The sequence below is a fragment of the Triturus cristatus genome, chromosome 8 (assembly GCF_964204655.1).
Source record: "Triturus cristatus chromosome 8, aTriCri1.1, whole genome shotgun sequence".
Taxonomy (NCBI): Eukaryota; Metazoa; Chordata; class Amphibia; order Caudata; family Salamandridae; genus Triturus; species Triturus cristatus.
Genome location: NC_140591.1, coordinates 393693764 through 393715683, shown reverse-complemented (window position 1 = coordinate 393715683; position 21920 = coordinate 393693764). Strand labels below are relative to the sequence as shown.

General features: G+C 44.5%; 1 protein-coding gene across 1 annotated transcript in view; it reads right to left on the bottom strand.

The window, feature by feature from the left end:
• Window positions 1-21920, bottom strand: part of FREM2 (FRAS1 related extracellular matrix 2) — a 583269-nt gene that overhangs the window by 10435 nt on the left and 550914 nt on the right. The window contains exons 20-22 of the mRNA XM_085621760.1: window positions 9223-9357; window positions 7754-7880; window positions 5879-6066 (exon numbers count right to left, since the gene is read on the bottom strand). Coding sequence (XP_085477886.1) covers window positions 5879-6066; window positions 7754-7880; window positions 9223-9357 — 450 coding nt within the window. The remainder of the gene's footprint in view (window positions 1-5878; window positions 6067-7753; window positions 7881-9222; window positions 9358-21920) is intronic.

The following is a 21920-nucleotide window of genomic DNA, read 5'->3' as shown; positions in this document are numbered from 1 at the left end:
TAATTATTTGGTGTTAATGTGGGTCACCCTACCTTTGTGAGGTTAATTCACCTGCAAACCAATAACAGCCAGTCACTGATAGGGTTTGTTAGTTTCGCTTCTCGTAGCCCTATTTTCCATTACGCAATCAGTGCAAGTTGCCAGTATCTCACAGGAGGAGTACTGGAGTTGTTGGGGAGTGATCAGTTGCATACATTTAGCTCAGACATGTATTCCTCCCACAAAACTCATTCGAGAGAAATAAATGACCCTTTCTGTAATACCAAAGTACCCCAGGGGTGTGGAAAGTGGGCGCAAGTGCCTGTTGCACCTCCTCCCGGGCACTTCCATAATACGGCTCCATGTTAATGAAATACACATTCACCCCATTTGCATCTATACTAGTAGAATGGGTTAGGACTCATCTCTCCAGAACTACTCACCAAATGTATGTTGATTTTACAAAACATGCACAAGAGAGTGACTACTGGTGATCTGTGGACGTTAACTGTTACTGTGTCACTTGTTACAAAGAACTAAATAAAAATTTACCATTCTCGCCAAGTGCCTCTACCCATTTCTGTCCTATAGACCCGGCACGGGGATCAAAATAGGCTAATGACTACATCTCTGTCAATACACATTCATTACCCGAACAGAATACAGGTGATTCATCCACTGTGAAACTCCATTCCCGGAGACCATGGGAAGATGATTCAAGTGTTCAATTACGCCATAATGTGTAGGTTCTGTTGTTTTAAAACAAGCAGAAAACCTCTGGGAGGAGCACTATGGTTGGATCTGGCCATTTTACGAGACTCTTAGTTATGCTAGACATCTGAACTGGACAACCATAAGATAGGGTCCTTGATAGGAAGATAGGACCCATCTTGAACTCGAAGTAAGTGCAACACGAGTACTGGGTCTTTCCCACACCAAATGACACATGATTTAGGATGCAATTATCTGTGCCTGAAAGTCTTGAAACATGCACCAATCATTTTCGGAATTTACGTGTTAAAAAGCCAAGTTGTGTTCAAAAGCATTGTACTAGATTCTGGAGAACACAAGAATTCCTGTCTTTCATGAATCTGGTCTGATCCTCACAGAACATTTGTTGTAGCACTGGAACTGTAGGAGCCCAAAGAACACCAGGGGGCTCCGATCGGTGATGGAGAACTAGCCTGTGGCAGCTAGGATGCAGGTTCACTTGTGGTCAAGCAGCTGGACATTCAGGTTACAGGTTCCTACTTCTGAATTATTCTCCACAGAAGTGGTTTTAGGATGCCACTTTACATTCCTCGATGCCAGGCGACTCTGTCACTGCTCAGATGCATGGTGCCTGTAAGATCTCCGTGGTCGAGTCAAGTCTAGTCTCATGCAGTCTACCTATAGCCTGGAAGTAGCATCTGCTTCTTCCCAACTATAGAGACCAGACTTGACCCGTCCGCTGGGATCATGCAGACACCATGTCACACAATGCCTACACAGACTGCTACAAGTACAGCCTTTTAGCAATCCGGTAACTTTAGTCCATTAGATGACGAACCCTATTTGGACTCAACTAGAGCAGCTAGATTTATTGTACAAAGCCCATGAAAAGACCCAGGCTTGCATGCCACGACGGGGCAAAGCATGTGTTGGCTGTTTCTCTTTCCGATGACTGCCTGTCCTATGATGCGATGAATGAAGAAATAAAGACCTATCATCTCCGGCATCTATTTTGCGATTATTTGATGAAAGTAACTAAAGTGCCTGAGTTTACTTTTGTACTTATGGAATGGAATTACATAAAAATGAATTTGTTAATTCTGCTGTACATATCCTCACTCTTTAATACTATACTGTTAGAAATGGGGGTCTCTAGTTGGCAATGGTATACACCTTTGGCCAAATAGGAACCCTTGCTTCTAGTCAGGGAAAGGGGGATACACTCCTGAATAAACCCTGCTCACCCCCTTAGTAGCTTGGCACGAGCAGACAGGCTTATCTCAGAGACAGTGTGTAAAGCATTTGTGAACACATACAGTAATACAGTGAAAACACTACAAATGGACACCACACCAGTTTAGAACAATAAGTAATCTTTACTAGACTTAACACAAGGCCAAATGACAAAAATCCACAATACTGTAATACAAATATAACTTTAGAATGGTAGAAATAGCTTAGTTCAATGTAGATGGTTAATGCAACACTTTACTCTCCAATTACCTTGGATGCGTCACACAAAATAAACAAAAGGGTCACTGGGAAACTGATGCGTCAGTTCCTTGCTTCGGGGGAGGTGGTGCATCGGTTCCATACTGCAGCGCAGGGGAGGTGATGCGTCAGTTCCTTACCGGAGAGGAGGTGATGCATCAGTTTCTTACTGTGACTCGGTGTGATGCGGCAAAATGGCGTCTCAATGCGATGCGACGATCCGGTGCGATGCGACAAAATGGCGTCTTGGATGCGATGCGACAACGTGGATGCGATGCATGCACACCCGCCGGCCGTGCGGCGAAATCGATGATCTTTGGAGCCGCAACAGGCCCTGCGACGTGCTTCTCTGGTGATGCGACGGTGACCTCTGTGGCGGCTGCACGCTTCTCAGGTGATGCATCACGCTTCGTCTGCGATGGCAAACAGCTGCGCACGCCTCTTTGGCGTTGCGACGGCAACTGCTGTGGCAGCAACACACTTCTTCTTGTTGCGTCGCGCTTCCAGCTCCCAGCAACAAACAGTCTCCAGAGGTCCTGAATAGTTGCAGGCACCTCTCTGTAGGTTAGAATTCCCATCATGGAAATTCAGGGGGAGCTAGTGGTGAAGTCTTTGGGTCCCTGAGACTTCAGACAGGAGGAAAGCTCAGTTCAAGCCCTTGGAGATCTTCCTCAAGATGACAAAGCAAACAGCAAAGTCCTTTTCTCCTTTCCTTGGCAACAAGTAACCACTGCAGGCCAACCCCAGACAGCAAACAGCACAGGGGCAGTAATCCTCTTTCAGCTTCTCAGGTTTCTTCTCCTTGGCAAAGATTCCTCTTGATTTCCCAGAAGCGATCTAAAGTTCTGGGGTCTGGGTCCCCCTTTTTATACACACAAATCCTTTGTCCCTGAAGGCAGAGAGTGTCTGTACCTAGTCCAAACCAGTTCTAGGTGCATTCTGCCAGTGCACAATTTCTTCCTTTGTCAATGTGGGCCAGGGTCATCAGACGCACCACAGGAGGTGGAGCCAGCATTGTGGAAAGCAGGCACAGCCCTATTCAGGCCCAGGTGCTACTCCTTCGGACCCTGCCCCTCCACCTGGAGCGACTCCTGGTGGCCTCCCGCCCTGGGACCCCCACCCACCCTGATGGACCGCGCTCGGAACCTCAGCATAATCCTCGACTCCTCCCTCTCCATGAACCGCCAAATCAACGCTATCTCCTCCACCAGTTTCAACTGCCTCCGGATCCTACGTAAGACCTTCAAGTGGATCCCCCCAGACTGCAGAACGACCGTCACCCACGCACTCATCACCAGCAGGCTCGACTATGGCAACGTCCTCTATGCCGGAATCACCAAATCCGTAATATGCAAACTCCAAACCATCCAAAACGCGGCCGTCAGGCTCATCCTAGGGACACCGTGCCACGAACACATGACTCCACACCTGTGAGAACTCCACTGGCTCCCCGTCGAGAAGAGGGTCACCTACAAACTACTCACGCATGCCTACAAATCCCTCAACAACATCGGACCCAAATACCTCAACAACCGAATGAGCTTCCACGCACCCAAGCGGAACCTCCGTTCAGCCGACCTCGCGCTAGCAGAGGTCCCACACATCCACCGGAGGAGAGCTGGAGGGAGAGCTTTCTCATACATCGCAGCCACAGCTTGGAACACTCTCCCAGTAGAAATAAGACGCTCGCCAACCCTGCACACCTTCAGACGGGCTCTCAAGACCTGGCTTTTCGACTGACCGGAGCAGCCCTACCTTTCCCTCCCCCAGATCCTTGAGACCCTCACGGGTGAGTAGCGCGCTTTACCAACCCCGATTGATTGATTGATTGACTCCTCCCACCACTCCCAATGCAGATAGGTCTATTCAGCCTAGTGCTGACTCACCCTGTCTCCTGGAGCCACCCCAGCCCCTGTCATTCACAAACCAGACATGCAATACACAACCTAGCAGAGGCAGGCTGGATGGTTAGGCAAGAAAATACCTACTTTCTAAAAGTGGTATTTTCAAACACAGAATGTTAAAACCAACTTCACTAAAAGATGTATTTTATCATTCTGAGTTCAGGCATACTAAATTTGTTTTTTTACCTTGTTCCCTGGGTCAGTTAGGATTATAAGATGTTATAATCAAACTGCCCATTCTGGCCTATGGGAACAGGTAGCCTTGCAATAGTGAAAAACGTGCCACACACATCAGGGCATGTCCTACCTTTCACACACAATGCACCGTGCCCTAGGGCCCACCGTCGGGTGGCTAACATGTAGAAAAGGGAAGGTTTAGGGACTGGTAAGTGGGTGCACTTACCAAGTCAACATGGCAGTCCCAGACTGCACACAGGCTCTGCAATGGCAGGCCTGAGACATATTTTACAAGCTGCTTCTGTGGGTGGCACAATCAGTGCTGCAGCCCACTAGCAGCATTTGATTTACAGGACCTGGGCACACATGGTGCACTGTACTAGGGGCTGACAAGTAAATCAAATAAACAATCATGGAATCACTATTCCATTACATTATTTTACAATAGGGAGCACTTGCACTTTGGCAGTGATCAGCAGTGAAAAAGTGCCCAGAGTCAAAAAACCACCAACAACAGGTCAGACAAAATACAGGAGGAAGGCAAAAAGTTCAGGGATGACCCTGCAAAAAGGGCCAAGTACAACATATAATCTACTGGAAGAATTGACTCAGTGTGGCGTTGTACTTTGCCTATTGCTTCGGTGCGGACTGCTAACCCAGATATGGGTCCATATTACATAAAGTGGTACAGGGGCACAACGGTCGTTTGCGTCCGCTTTGGGCCCCTCCGGGGCACTTTGGTATTACAGAAGGGGCCGCAGACACTTATGCGGCCAGTTCTGTAATACCAATAGCACTGGAGCACATAAAGCACCAGCACTATCTTCAAGGGGGCATTCTCTCATTTGCATGGGGATGTGCCCCATGCAAATGAGGGAATTCCTTTGCCGCTGCACCCGCACCGTATTACCGATGTGGGTGCAGAGGCAAAGAAGCCCTCAGGAGGCGTACTGTCAGTGCACCTCCTGAGAGCAGCCCTCTGCAGGAGGTAAACAGGGTCCTATGGACCCCCCAGACATCCCCTTGCAGGAGGGTGCAGCCACTGACTGCACCTGCCTTCAAGGGAATCTCTATTCCCCTTTAAAAGTGCAGGTGGGTTGCCGCCTGCACAGTGAAACATAGAGTACCTGTAAAGCAGCCGCTCAGTATTTCACGTGAATACACTGCCCCCAGGGCAGTACGAGTTTGTGACTGCCCTGGGGGCAGCGAGTTCCCCATAATGCGGCGCATTTTCCTTCATTGCACCAGGAAATGAAGGGAAATGCACCTCATGTGTAATGCGGCCCATGAAATCATACGGCTATATGCGTTCACCCCATTGCTAGGTTAGTGCTATACAAGTAACACTGTATAAATATATTACCTACGAACTGTAATCGTTGGTGAATCAGAGTTCACCGACCTCCATATGACACTCTAAAATGAAACAAAATGACATAAATATGGGTGAGTGCAAAGTCAGAGCTGAGGTTTAAGCTCGGTGTGAGCACCGTGTTGTGACACGTCTTGTATAGGGCAGAGGGATCCTACTTGGGGATATCAATCCTGCACTAGGAGTGTCTAAGATTTAGTGCGATCATGTGATGTACTCACTCATTCCAGTGTTGAGAACCTACCAGAATCTTAAACTGGTACAAAAGAGATGGGGAATCAGCCAGGCAGCCATATTCAGCATCGACTGGGTTGTATTTGGGTACATAGCCATCAGACCCGGTGCATAGAAAAACTTTCTCAATAGTGCAATGAAACGAGTCACCCAGGTTCTGCACTGGATCCACCATCACACGTCCAAATATTGGTTCACCTGAAACACAGACATATTTCATGAGAGGCTTCTACATATTACATTTTTTTTAAAATGTTTTTATTTTTGTTTTATAGGTTGAACTTAACAACAAACAAATCATGAATACACGATACAGCTTAAATGTCAGTCTATAGCAATTTCGAAGGGCAAATAATATAGCAACATGTCTTCTGAAGGTGACCATGTTACATTTTTAAATATGACTGAAATAAAAACAATGAGCCTGCTCGGTATTGAAGTAGACCAATACACTCTGGTGTGGACCCCTTTTCTATTAAATCTAGCAGTGATGTTTGATGTGACTAGGATGATTATACACAACCAGAATTACGTTTCTGTGTGTGTGAACTTACTTACGGAAAAATTGATGTGAGCTCGAAAATTCCCCAATCCCCATAAGGATCAAGGGCCTCATTTATAATGTTTTGATGCATGACAGCACAGCAAGCCTTCCTGCTGCACTGCCTTATATCAAAAGAAAAGAGCAGGAATGCGCCATACCTACAAGATACGATGCATTCCTGTACTTCCCTGCATTGGCGCACAATGGGCTGGCAAGCGCCAACGCAGGCACCTGTGTTGCAGGGGTGATTGTTTTTTGTTCAAGAAGTGACACCTTCCTGTGTTTATGTGCAGGAAGGGACACCTTCCTGCACTAAAACAATCACAAGAGGTGTTTTCCTCTTTCTGTGTGTGCTGCAGATTGCATCACACATAGAAAATGGAAAACCAATGAGAAAATAAAGGTATTTCTCCTCGTTACACCTCGCTCACGCCTCCCCTGGGGAGGTGAAGGAATCTGACGAATTCCCAGGTTTACGAAACCTTGTAAATCTTGGAATGTGTCAGGTTCCATAGATGTTGCATCAGAACAGCCACAGCAACACCCCTGTAAAACCCCTTTGAGGCAGAGTAATGCGTGAAAGGGGGCCATCTTTACAAGGACATGAAAAGCCACTTAGGGTGGATTTACGTGGCCTTGTAAATATGAGCAGGCACACTGCGCCACTGGTGTGTCAAAAAAAGTGACACACCGCCGGGCAATGGGTTTGTAAATAAACCCCCAAGTGGCATTTCCTCTTGCTGTCTGTATCTGCTCCAGAGCGCTATGCATCTGTTTGAGGTAGTGATTCGGCAACTAGGGTCAGAAGATGGTCTTTCTGCCTTTGAGAAGAGTCACATTATTTGCAGTTCCAGGATGGGGACCTACGTAGAAATCATTCGTGAATGCCCACACACCTAAGAGTATACTGCCGTACACTGCAGTTTGCACAAAATCCCTCATCATTCCCCTAGAATGCAGATCAAACAATTACAACCAGAGGAAATATTCTGATTAGTTTGGAATTATAAACATACATTTTTATTCAGAATAATCGATAACTTGCAAGACCCTCACTCTTTGTTTTTGTGAAGAATAAAACACTGTGACAGAAGAGTTCAGGGTTGGGACTATTCAAGTTACATAAAGGCAAAAGTTATTAATGGAGTTCTGGGTAACAGGCAATGTTCGACATTCTGGAAATAGCTCCCATCCCACAGCTGTCTCCATCCAAGTCGAATGTGTCCCTTTCTACTGCTTGCTTCCATATAACGCTTGTCCATCGAAATTCCCCCACAGAAGAAAATTTACGCTGTATTAATGCAGCACGGCAGATTTGCATATGTGTAAACATAATCTCACCTTCTGAAAATGAAATGTCACTTTCTTGTCCAAACCCCATGGATCCATCGGACAACCACAGCGCCTTCTTCGACAGCAGGAACAGTTGAGTATTCAAGCTGAACTCTGCAGCCACTGGGTCACTCACCTACAAAAAGCACTTCAGATGTACTCATGGAGTGACAACAACAGTAAGAGCAAGGCTGCCATATGATGCCAAGCAGGAACAGTCCCTTCCTAAAGCAATCCACCCCTATTGGCTCAATCGCAGTGCCAATTGTTCCTCTGAGTACAGTCTCCTTCAAAGCGCTGCTCTGAACAGTGTACAAAGATGACAAATACGTATGCACACAGCTGGGCACAGCATGTGCCACCTTGCACAGCACTGCCCTCATAGGTGCTCTCCAAACCCTCTACCGATGCGAGTCTGGTATATCGCTGCATACCCCAAGAAACATGCAGGGAGGCACTGCCTCACTCAGAAATACCTGAGGCTAGTGTACAATGCGGCACCATTCCAGACTCCTGTTCCCTCAGCTTTACCTTCTGATCTGATCCCACCAGAATGGCACCAACATAGGTATCCCCTTCCCTAGGGCTTATTGGTAAGGGCATGCAATGACCTACTGAGAATTCTAACAAAGGTACTATCACTCCAATATCGATACATGGTCATAACATCAAGAGATGTTTTTACTTTTTATAGCCTTCATTACTGCCACCTTGAATTGCGGTTTGTCTACGAATTGTTTACCCAAATGGGAGGTTTTTGTTGCAAACACATCGGGCCCGATTCACAAAGGTAAACTGAGACGAAAGTCTGACTTTACGACCTTGGGTGTTCACAAAGGGCAAAGTTAGACTTTTGTCTCAGTTAAACTTAAGACCAAAACTTAAGATTAACTGAAACAAAAGTCTACCTTTACTACTCATAAATGCTCTTTGAGAATACCGAAAGTCTTAAAGTTAGACTTTCGTCTCAGTTTACCTTTGTGAATCGGGTCCATTGTTTACCAAACTAAATACAAGGTCCACTTACTAGAGTAAGGTTGCATGATACAAAGGTAGAAATCATTAGAATAATAGAATGCATCATAAATACATATTATCACTACATGAGGACTCCTTTGTACATGCATTTGTGAATTGTTCCTGAGTAGTTAAACGCTCTGTTACTAAAAGGTCAGGGAGGACATACTCCTTTCTCTATGAAAATTCCTACAGTATTCCGGTTTTAAATGTTCAGGTGGCAGCTCAGGAAAGCATTTAAGAGTACAGGGAGTAGTACTGCAGCAGAACTACTTCACGTCGACGTACACGTGTTTGCGAATTGGCCACAGAGATTCCAAGAGGGATAAATGTTTTCACAATTCACCAATAAGAGAAACAATGGTACCCGGATACATTTGTATTTTTGTGAGCAGAGCATCACTTGGTCAGTCCTGAAAAGTGAACAGACCATTACAATGCTTCAGTTGCGACTGAGGTACCTGCTGAAAGCGGATATCAAGGTCGAACGTGATTGGCTCTCTGGGATTGCAGACCACGGGCAGGCTGTACTCTTGATAAGGGGCCGTGGAGCAGGGTATCAACTTCACGGTGTACGTCCCAGAATAATCCCTCACCTGGAAAGAAAGAGAAAACCTGTTTACCTCACAGAAACGCTACCATTTAGCAGTCAGACTGGTAGGAAGAAGTTCAATGGCATGGCGAAAAACAATTGTAATTTAAAAATCTGTTGCAAACCATAAAGAACTTATCCCTCCCAGGGAAAGGAAGTCTTTTTTGACTACATTTCCTCAGTGTCATAAATATGTACTTTGCCCAATGAAAATATAACTAAAAGCATAAACGCTTGAGAGTATAGCTGCAGGTACCAGAGACGCAGACGTTTACAACACATGTAGGTCAATTAAAATTCTGCTCACGGGCCCGGACATTCAAGCACTACTACCTAATTCCTGGACTGTGTCATCCCTTGGAAAAAGTAGGCAACCTGTGGATGCCTTTCGATAATGACCCCAGCCTCAATCCCTAAATGATTGTTGATCCTATATCAGCCTTTTATCACACATGCCTTCTTTGAGGTGTTCACCATCCTTCAAAATATCTCAGAAATCACCCATCCTTCCCATGCTCATGCCTGAACTACTGCAACAGAATGTCACTCTTTATTCCTGTGTGCATGTCCCGCCTACACTACTGCAAAAGATATAGATAGATGGATGGATGGATGGATGAATGGATGGATGGATAGATAGATAGATAGATAGATAGATAGATAGATAGATAGATAGATAGATAGATAGATAGATAGATAGATAGATAGATAGATAGATAGATAGATAGATAGATAGATAGATAGATAGATATACACACACATACATGCATATATATATGTAAATATATACACACATACATTATATATATATATATATATATTTTCAACCACAGCTTTTTCTTGGTGCAAAAGCAATCTTGAGCCCAAATCCTTATGCGTGATTCTTCATTTATGAAATGGCAAACAAGCGCCACAAAAGCGGCAGGGAAATCAGCGAACTGTTTGGAAATATATATATATATATATATATATATATGTATATATATATATATATATATATATATATATATATATACACACACATACACATATATCTATATCTATATACGGATGTATGACGTTACAACGCATGCTTTTACACCGCATGCCGTTACAACGCATTTTTTACACCGCAAGATCTGTTACAACGGCAGCCTTTACAACGCATGCTTTTACAACGACGTACACTAGATGGAGTGCTGACATTAGAAATGTATAATTTACTATTCTAACTCCAGTCCACGTTGCAGTAGGGAAGGTGTTTGGATAGTAAAACTACACTATTTCTAATGTTAGCACGCCATCTAGTGCATTTCGTTGTAATGGCATGCGTTGTAATGGCATGCGTTGTAACAGATTTCGCGTTGTAATAGTTTCGTTGTAATGGTAGTGCGGTGTAAAAGTTGCGTTGTAAAGGTTGTTCACCTCTATATACATATACAAGGTCAAGGAACATGGTCACTTTGTTGACCAAAGCGCGTTATGGCAGTGATGGCGAAATAAAGATAACTTTGAAAACAAATTGTGATCTCTGTGTTGCTTGCAAAATTCAGTGTAGAGACTCGGGTGACCTCATCCCTCTTTGGCTTGAAGTGCCACAAACATACTACGCATGTCAAGTGCAATCCATAAATAGGTTCCTGGTTATTGAAAGATCAAGCTCCAGAACCCCTTTGCTTTGTCCACAAAGCCATCAATGGACACACACCAGGGTACTTTGCTACTCTTCAACCAGAAGCTAACATTGTACCAGCTTATCGTACAGCCGACCTGCAACAAGAAATTCAATGGAAGATCCCGCCATGGTCAGGGCATCTTCCTGTGCAACTCTCTACAGTTATACCTCAGGCAAGAATAAATCTTTCAGAAATTTCCCAAAACACGCCCTTTCAATCTGGCTGATGACTAGTCTTCTCTTCAAGACTACTAAATTGCCCACCATTTTTTAGTCTAAATAACTAAGAATAATGCTTACTGACTTACGGCCTGATTTAGACTTCGGCGGACAGGATACTCCGTCACAAAAATGACAATATACAGTTTACCCTATTCGAAATGCCATAGGAGATAATACACTTGTAGTATGGTGTACAGGATACCGGTCATACCTGCGACGGAGTATCCCGTCCTCCAAACTCTAAATCAGTTCCTAAGGCTTTAAAAGTTTTCCACAGTACAACCAGACAAGGCATAAGGCCAGCGAGCAATATCCTTTCACTGTCTAAATGACTCTCACCCCCACTTAATTACACCTACATGGAGCACTCTCAGGCCACTGCAACATGGTATGTGGCACTTTATAAGAGCTCCAAATAGAATAAAGTAGCATAGAAGTTTGCATGAGATGGCTTTGTATCTGTTCACACATGGAGGCATATTTATGATAGTTTCAAGCAACACACCGTAGCACGATAACTTGCTGCACTGCGTGAAAGGGCCAGAATGCACCATAGTTACCAATATATGGAGCTTTCCTGCTCTCGGACTGTGCAGGCACACAATGAGCTGCCTTGAGCCAAAGTAGCAGATTTAGGAGGCGACTTGTGCAGCTTTGCATTACACCAGATGCAGCAGGCCACGCAGAGCAGCTTTGCATGGCTTGGTAATTCTGAATCTAAGTTTTGCGTTGCCCTGCTTTGCCTTGCACGGTGCAAAGGCGGCGTAAATCTATGATATATCAGGCCCCGGTCTTCTTTTATGGAATTATCTGATGACATGCTCATAGATAACCTTCTACGCACCTTAAGAAATGATATAATTCCAAGTGTGCATATGTGTGTATTTCTGATCAGTACCTACACAGAGAGCTACATTCATGTATATGCATTATCAAAGAGGAAGGCATGCAAGTGTTTGACAAATACACAAATACTGATCTCTGCACACGTTTACTACAGCTGTGCGAATATGTCCATCTGGATTTAAAAAAAACGTTTTTATGGCTAGATCACACCATCGATAATTTGATTACTTCCTGGCTGTCTGACACAACCCACCATAACATATAGACTAGCACTGAACCGAATGTGAACTCAGCCGTCATCCATCCCAATTCACCAATCCCTCCTCCCTTTGTAGACATAGGGAAGGAGGCTGCAGTTGAATCACAGTTTCCATACATCTCATCCTGGCATTACATGGAGAATCTTGTGGGTGGGAGAGTGGAATTAACTATATGCAGCAAAAGGGCACAGAAAACCCAGATGTGTAGAAGTATGTGTAAAACATAATAGTTTATGACACAGGGGCATTCAATTGCATCGTACATCACCTATTCCAACTATAAAAATCCAGAACACCGACAAGAGAAACCCCTTACTCCAATGTCGGAATTCTCATTTTTCCCCAATACTCTTTAAATGGCATGTACTCTACAGCTTGTCCCACAGTTGTTGACCCTTCTAAATGATTTTCTCACCAACCCTTCTCCCTCTCTCTTTAATATATGCCTCCCCGTTTCCTCTCCTCTCTGTATCATTTGTCTCTTTAAGTTTCCTGGCTTTAACTGTCTTTCACCTTTGCCTTACTCATCTCATTATTTTCACTTTGTCGTTGTCCCTTTTCACACTCTCTCACCCTTTTGCTAAGGTTGAGAACATCTCAGACGATACATTAAATGAAAACATTCCGAAAATAACAGCTTTTTTAGGAGTCGCTCCATTATTTGTTTCCTTCTGCTTTGAAAGAACACTTTTCATGTATTTCTTTCTTAAGGCTGTAGGTGGCACTGTTTGACAGCAAATTCCTTGTGCTCTCGAAAAAGCTTCACAAGGCAATTTACGTACAGTAAGAACATTACTATTTCTAGTTAGGCAAATAATTTGAGCCTCTATGGGCCTGATCCACAAACATAAGTTTGTATGTGTAGATCTATTCAAGTGTAGACCTACTCCTATGCCTAGGCGTAATTCTCCACTTGTTTGCTATCCACCATTTCAGAATGGAGATTTTCACCTAGATGTAGACTAAGGGTAACAATTGCCTCAAGTGAGAGGGTTTGGTCTCCTACAGCTGTATTTATGGGTGTAACGTTACCTTGGTATTTCTATCTGTTTATGGAGCTCTCCACCACTGAAGAGGATCTCTATATAAAGACATTTTATTAAATTTATTATTAAAATAAAAAAATACATACAATGATTTAAAACCGAAATACAAAATAATTTTAACCTAGGTCTACTTTCAGAAAAATGTACAACACACCATATCCTAAAACTAACTTTGTATGAAGTTGTAAATCAATTTAAATATATGAATTATTTTTAAATATTACTTTTTTATATATATTACATTTAAAAATCATCACCCTCACTAATGTTTTTATTTGTATTTACATTGTAATAAACATTGTTTTAAGTTATGTTTTTAAGAATTTCTAATAATTTTGATACTTTTTTAAACTAAGTTTAAAATCTTATTTAATTAATATTTAATGTAAATGTATTAATAATGTATTATTAAAAGTAGTGGATGTACTATTACAATTTAAAAAAGAAAATGGATAATTATTATAATTAACTTTTAAATTATACATATATATGAGTGTATACGTAAATATAATATATAAATATAATTAAATGAAACATATAATTAATGAAGAATGTTAATTTATGTACATTCATAATTCATTGAATATGAATTTGTGTTAGTGTTTTTGCCTCCCTCTACTGTTTTCTATGAGCAGCCTGTTTTTTCACTATTAGGTCTTAGTAGAATTAGAAGTGTATTTTGAGAATATCAATTGTCTTACTCTAATTTGGGTGTGAGTTTTGTATTAGCATGTTGGTCACAAAGCCGCTTCTCACATTTCTTTAACCACCCTGCCACTTAGATATAATTATTTCACCCGTTTCACCACCACCCTCTCTTGTCCCCTCCCACATTTACTACTAAAACGCATACCTAAGTGTGTGGAGATGTCTCCCACCCGGGCAGAGCTCTCCGCACAGAAAAGAGAGGCGAGGCAGAGGCGGAGGTGGAGTTCTCCGGCTGTGGGGTTGTGAGTTGCATTTCGTAGTGCGTTAAGCAGCACTATTGGAATACTTTACATACTGCAAAATGCCTTTTGTGAATCGGGCCCTTTAATTAAAAGTGCTGAATAGAACTCTTGGGCTAAAGAAAAAAAGTTTATTACCTTCCTAAAGCAGAGGGGTAACGAAACTTTAGCCCCCCCCCCCCTCCCCTGCAAAGTACATGGAGCCCCCCTCTTGGCCACCACCCACCACTTTGGTCCCAGACTCAGTCTGTGTTCTGTGCTGAGGGTCCCCCTGGAGCTCCCCCCCCCCCTCCCCCCCTGCACCGCTGCGGGCTAATGTTACGCCACTGTCCTAATGCCTTACAATGCAAACAAACCAGGGTGCAAGACTGAATACCCATGTACCTCCATGGATCATTCCTTTTCAAACATACTGGATTTTCACTGTTTATCAGCGGATAACATGAAAATGCGGGGTCAGATGTCAACAACTTCATTTTTTCTATGTGTAGGTGGAGCAGCGATATTCCGTTGTGATTTTAATTGAACTGAAATGTGAACTGGTGCTACAGCCTAAAACCGCAAAATAAGAAGAGAATTTTAGGAAGACAAATAACTAGTCGGGTCCGACTGGCAGAGAAAATCTCGGTTTTCAATACTTTTTTAAAATGGAGTCAATCTTTTGACAGCCAAGTTGACTATACCTGGTAACAAAGAAAGAAAGGGAGAACCCTCTTTTCAGGTCTGGCCCATGTGAGTCGAGGCACTGCCAAGATGCCACGAGATGAGGAGTGCAAAAGTCCATACGACAATGTTTCTGCAGTTTCTGCTAAAGAAACTGCGGTCCAGACTGACTGGACGCCTAAAATATGATTCAAATAGTGGCGGCTTCGGTGGCATTTAAGCGGTGATGCAACACGGGGGAGGACAGCGGTTTGGGGGTGGGGGGCAGCGCCGCGAAAATAATTGAAAAAATAATGCTTACCTGCAGTCTGCAGCATCGCTGCTTTTCTTCTCCTTCACTCCCATCATGCCACAGGGTCCCCTACACCAATCCAGACGTGGCTCTCATGCTGGTATTAGCCAGCATGAGAGCAGTGCTGTGATTGGCATGAGCGCCCTAGTTAGGCGCTCATCAAGGTACTATGACCCTCTGCTTGTTCTCCACCCGGCTGTAAAGCACAGCTCGGGTGGAGAGATCGAAGTGTGCATGACTGTTTGGCCGGCCTTAGAAGGTGGGCCAAACTGTCATGCGCACTTTAAGCAGTGTCACCACTCCTCCTCCTTCCTGCAGCTGTTTTGACGAGAATTGACAGCCCCGCCCTTGGCTCACTGCAGGAAGTACGCGAGGAAACCTTTGTTATAATTTTATTTGTCATCTTTCAATGCTTAAAAGCAGTGGAGTGACGCTCCTCCGCCTTAACAGAAAGCCGCCGCTGGATTCAAAGAGCTTTCAAAGTGGCTCTTTGCCACCAGAAGGCAACTTAAGGTGAGTTGAAACCAAATCTCTTCACTGCAGCCATGACCTGAGACAGGCACACACATTATGTGTGCAGTTGGAGAGTCAGGAGATTTAGAGCTGATGTTTGGGGAGGCACGAATACAAGGAATTTCTACAATCTAGATTTGAAGACACTGCCCCATCCACCACAGGCTCACTGTGTCCGGGTGTCCCGTGGTAGAAGAAGAAAAGTATTATTTTGCACCTAGAGTGTTATATGACACTTCAGGGTTGGAAAATAAACAGAGGACACATGTCAGCAATATGTAAGTTTAGGGGTAACACCAAGCCTTGGGGGGCAGTTCATGGTGTCCCTGCGGTATACATCAACCATACATACATTTACAGGCACTTTGACAACAAATATAGAGCAGTCCAACAAAAAATAAAAGTCCACGGGGTGAAACCCATCTAACATCCCTGACAAAAATACTGGTCCAATTCCTCTTGAGTGTCATTTATTGCTGCAAAAAGACTTTCTCTTTCCTGTGACGGGGGAAAAAAACATTCTCAGGTTGAGTGTGAGACCTACGGGTTGACCACTTGTTCCTGTGTCTGTTAAACAGCAGACAACGCGCAGCTTTGTAGAAGAAGGTGATACTGGCTTCAGGTGTAGATTCAACAACCCAGCTGGAGTTTGGATGCGACTTTTCAATTATGGCATCACCCATGTTTTTGCAGGCTTGAGTATGAATTTTTTTCCTCAAGAAAGCAATGCAACAACCCAATAGGGGAGCAGCCAACACGTGTCGGCTGCGTTACGATACCACCGAGGCACGGGAGTCTGACGCGCAACCTGCTGCTTTTGTTCTTCTAAAATCGCTACCGTGTTCTCTGTTGTACACGTATGTCAGTAAAACCGATTTATCTAGCAACATAATTCCAGGTGGCTCATACTATCCACGGTGATGTCAGCATTTGCTTTTGAAGATCAGGTTTTAACAAATTTGTTAGAGTACATATAGCATTTTTCAGCAAAGTGCTAAGATTCTAAAGTTATTGGAAAAAGACAATGTCTGAATATCTGGAGTGAATCCTTAGACTTAGATCTTGGCTTTTCACACTCAGTTCCTGCTAGGAACGTTGGTCCATATTCACAAAGGTAAACTTACACTTCTGTGTACGTTTATGATTTACTATTTACAAAGGTATTTTACTAGTAGTATCTTTACGACTGCAGAGTCTCCGCACATAAGACACGACTGTCCTATCGTTTGATGTGCTGAGACTCCGCAGACGTAAAGATACAAGTTAAATACCTTTGTGAATAGCAAACAATCGTAAACTTACACAAAAGTTTAAGTTTACCTTGGTGAATTTGGCCCATTGTTCTTTTATTGCCACATTGTGTTTTTTCTAGAATTCTTTTGTTTATATTTCTGCTCTCGATATTTGCTGCTTCACTACTTGACTAGGAAATCTTCGTAGCAGAACCAGATCGCTTCTGTATTAGCTATAAAGCCAGTTATCCAAGAGACAGTTTTCTTCAATGACTATGGCCCTATTGTGTTCCTAGAAATCAGGGTTAGCTATGCATTCTCTTCCTTACGAATTTATTGTTACTTTGTTTTACACGAGAAGCCGTGCGTCCAAAGTTGACTTTTTCCTTCAGATGAATGGCCCAAAGGACGTTCCCTCCCTTGTACCTCTGTGTAAGTATGACTAGTGACATATTCTATCAGTGCACAGCCATCATGACCTTTTTGGTATTAGTTCTAAAAGGAAAGGGACAATGGGCACCACTAATAGTAGCCACCTTGCACATACAGTTGAAGTATACATTCAATCAATCAAACAGAGGTTCTTGTGGAGCCCCGCTTGTCACCCAGCGGGGTCTCCAGGTGCTGGGTGGAGGTACAAGCCTCGTTCGGAGGGGTGGTGGTCCAAGATCCAAGTCTTGAGCTGTTTCCTGAAGTCCTTCAGGGATTGGGCAGTGTGAAGGTTAGGGGGAGGTCAGTCAAGGATTTTGCGGCGAGGTAGGAAAATAAGCGACCTCCACATTGGCTGCATCGGATGCGGGGAATGTGGGCCAAGGCGAGGATGAGTTCACTATTGAAGAAAGTGGGATACTGAAGTCTTTTAGAATGCTCCATGCAAATCTCAGATCAAAAATGCAGACTATTTCAGATGTAATCTGATCTATTGAAGCTAAGTTACAGGGCTTGTCCAAAGAGAGGTCGAAAGATTCCAAGGGAAAGTGGTAGCAGGGTTAAGATCCCCACAGCTCAGTGAGACTGACTTGCATCCCTTATAGAGGATGCTGTAATATGTCAAGAGTTGTTTGGAGACAAATATGATCAAGATGAAACCCAAGATGAAAGAGATGGACAACCGAAAAACAAAGGGGATATGTGCTCAGAGTGTTAGGGGTTCCACCTGAGATTCCAGATCATAGACTCCAGAGAGAGATAGAAGACCTACTTAGACCTCTCAGTGACCACAAAGGTGAATGTGGTAGCCAACTGTTGAGTGAATATATAGGCTTCTTGGGAAGGGAGCACTGCCTAATGAGGTAACAGTAGGTACTATTATGATTGTGCTGAAAATGGTGACAATTTAACATGATTCTTTGCTCAATGATTGAACACTGCAGTGTGCTTTTGCTTCCAGAGATAAAAGACACTTTTGGCTTAAAAAACAGTGAACTGAATGCTCTTAACATCTAAGTCTTCCTTGTGTATCCAGTTTCCTCACAGATAGATCAACAGAGACAGAAATAGCCCTTTCAACAGGCTGAGGCTGCTGGTATTCCACCAGAATATCAACTACAGAATATCATGAGGTCAAAATATTCAGGGCCAAAGTGTCAGGAAGGTAGATTCATAAAGGCAAGCATAGGTTTAATATACTTAACTCTACATATTTATACCTTGTCAATATACATATATCTTCATATTATGTAGATGTAGAGTTAAGAATGGGAAATTGATACTTAGCTATAAACACTTACCTTCTTCATATTTTGGTCCTCAGAGTTTAGCCTTGATATTTGCCTCCACAATATTTGTTTCCCTCAACATTTCGTCATAAAACCAGTCTGCTAAGGCATTTCATCTAACAGTGAAGGGTTTGGAGTGATCAAATATGGGTTGTTAAGAATTTAGATTTTTTTATCCTTTCTATTGAGTTGCCTTTATGTCAGGGAGATAGTGGTGAGTGGTTGGAAGTTCAAGTGGTGGATGTCACCTGCTGACATCGGTTCTCTGGGGAGAGCGAGTCATTTGCTGGACACTCAGTCTTTGAGTGGTTAAAGCTTTTCCCAGTTTGACTTAATTTGTTCCTGTGTTCTCTCTTTTGTTTCCTCTGGAAATTTAGCCAGCAGGATGTCATATCCCTGATTAGCTCCACTTGCTGCAGGTCTCCCTGACTCTGCCATGGTCACTCTTGCCTCATGTCCTGCCTTGTACTTGCCGGTGTTAATCAGTGATTGTGCCGCCTGTTCACTTTTTTCTGTTTGCCAGTTCTTTTTAGCCTTACTGGCCCACTTACGTTTATGGCTGTTGCCTTGTGTCCGGCCTTATGTCTACCTGTTTTCACATGTTCATAAGTGATTGTGCTACCTGTTAGCTGTTTCTTTTCCTTTTGATGCCTTATTTGCCCAACTTACTGTTATTTTTTTTTTCGGCCATCGTAACGCACTGTTTACAGGAGAAGCTTGTTCCTTTCCTGCCGGCTCGCTCTCCAGCTTAACTCACCCAGCGCCCTGTCCCACTCCCTACGTAATAGAGGCCGCAGCACGGCCGCGCCCAGTGGGTGACCACCTGCCCACTGAAGACGTGCCAAAGGCAAGCCCATCTGCATCCGTCCACGCCTACACCGCGTCCAGTGCAAGGAACCCGGGCCATCCGGCAACCCACAGATACTCCTCCACAGAACATCGAGTCCTGGACCGGGGATGCCACAACAACAACTGCTGCCTTGCATCTCCTCGATTAACTGTGGTACCCTTCACCTGCTGCCACTGTTGTTCCACCTGCAACTCTGGACCTCCAGCCCTCATGGAAACCATAACCATACCCACCCCACAGACCACAACCAGCCCATAACTACTCCACTGTCTCCTGCTCAACACCCTATCACTCTGCACACATACCACCAAAATCGGGGACACCATCACCACCCTCCCTTGATGTTATCTTCATCACAGAGAACTGGCTTAACCATGCCTCTACCCCGGACATTGCCACTGCAAAGCCCAGCGGCTACAAGATGAGACACTGGGACCCCACCAATAAACACAGAGGCAGCATCACCATCATACCATTGCACGACCACCGAAGATGACATTAATCAGATCATGGAACACCTCAACTTCTAACACCAAACCAAAGGCAGAAAGACTATCAGAGGCACCCTCGCCTACAGATTGGCTTCTGCAATGCCATTTCCCAATTCATTTCCCCACTCGCCATCGACTCCAAGCACTACATTTTCCTTGGGGACTTCAAATTCCACCTCGAGGACCTTAAAGACACAAACACCGCAAACCTCCTTAAAAGCATGAGCAACATTAACCTCACCCAACTGGTCACCAACACCACACACAGGTCGGGACACGCAGCTTGATCTGAACTTCTCTGCCAAGACAGTCAAGTACTGTCACGTCACCAAACTCACCTAGACTGACCATGCCATCGTCCACTTCACCATCAATGGATCCCCATGCACCACGACCATGCCTCCAAGCTCTCCCTCCTGCAGCTGGAACAAAGTGACAGAGATCCAATGGACGAACACACTCAACATAACCAATCCTGACTCTGGAACCAACCTGGAATAGGCCGCCAAGAACTTCTCTGCCTGGAGCACCAACTGCGCCAACAGAGTCACTCCTACCAAGCCTGCTAAGACCAGGAGACCCCCCAAACAAGCCAGCTGGTATACATCAGAACTCAGGACCATGAAACAACTGCAAACACCTAGAAAGGCGATGGTGCACCAGCAAAGACACCCACAGACCGAACCACCTTCAAGTCAGCCTCAACATAAACCTTCAACGCCTGAAAGACACGAAAAGAGGCACTGTGATGGACCATATCAAAGTCAGCTCCAACCACAGCACTGAACTTTTTAACGCTGTCAGAGAGTTCTCCAACCAGTCTGCCACCGAGAACATGATCACCCCTTCCCAGGAACACTGCAACACCCTGGCGGACTACTTCCACAACAAGATAGCCAGCATCTTCAGAAAATTCGAACACCAACACACCAACCTCGACAGCCTCCTCACCCCAATGGATGCCACCCACAACCACCCGCTTACCGCTTGTAAACAGCTTCACAGCCATTATGAACTCCATCCACTCTGGAGCCCCCACGGACCCCTGCCTCCATCACCTCTCCAACCTCGTGAGCAAGGAAATCAGCAGCAAACTCATCTCCATTCTCCATGCATCAATCGCCACAGTAACATTTCCCGATCCATGGAAACAATCAGAAGTCAAACCCCTCCTAAAGAAACCCTCTGCCAACCCCATAAAAAACTCAAGAACTAGCACCCCATCGCTCTGCTCTTGTTCCCCACCAAAGTCCTTGAGAAGGCCCCCAACCACCACCTCATCGAACACCTGGAGGGTGACAACCTGCTGGACACCTCCCAAACCAGCTTCCACAACAACCACAGCACAGAGACGACCCTGATCGCTGCTCCCGATGACATCTCAACTCTCTTCGACTGGGGAGAGAAAACGGCTCTGATCCTGCTTGACCAATCAGCAGCGTTTGAAATCATATACCACCAGACCCCTATCAAGAGACTCTGCCACATCATGATCCAGGGAGAGGCCCTCAAGTGGATCACATCCATCCTCAAAGGATGAACCCAGAGAATCTGCCTACCTCCCTTTACTCTGGATTCCTAGAGCATCACCTGCGGCGTCCCTCAAGGCTCGTTCTGAGCCACACCCTGTTCAACATGTACATGACGCCCCTGGCCAACATCATCAGACCCCACAACCTCATCATCATATCCTACACAGACGACACCCAGTTCCTCGTCCAGCTCTCAGAAGACACCTCCAACTGTAGGACCAACTTCCACAACAGCATGACGAGCATCACCGACTGAAGGAAGACCAACTGCCTGAAACTCAACACAGACAAGACAGTGGTG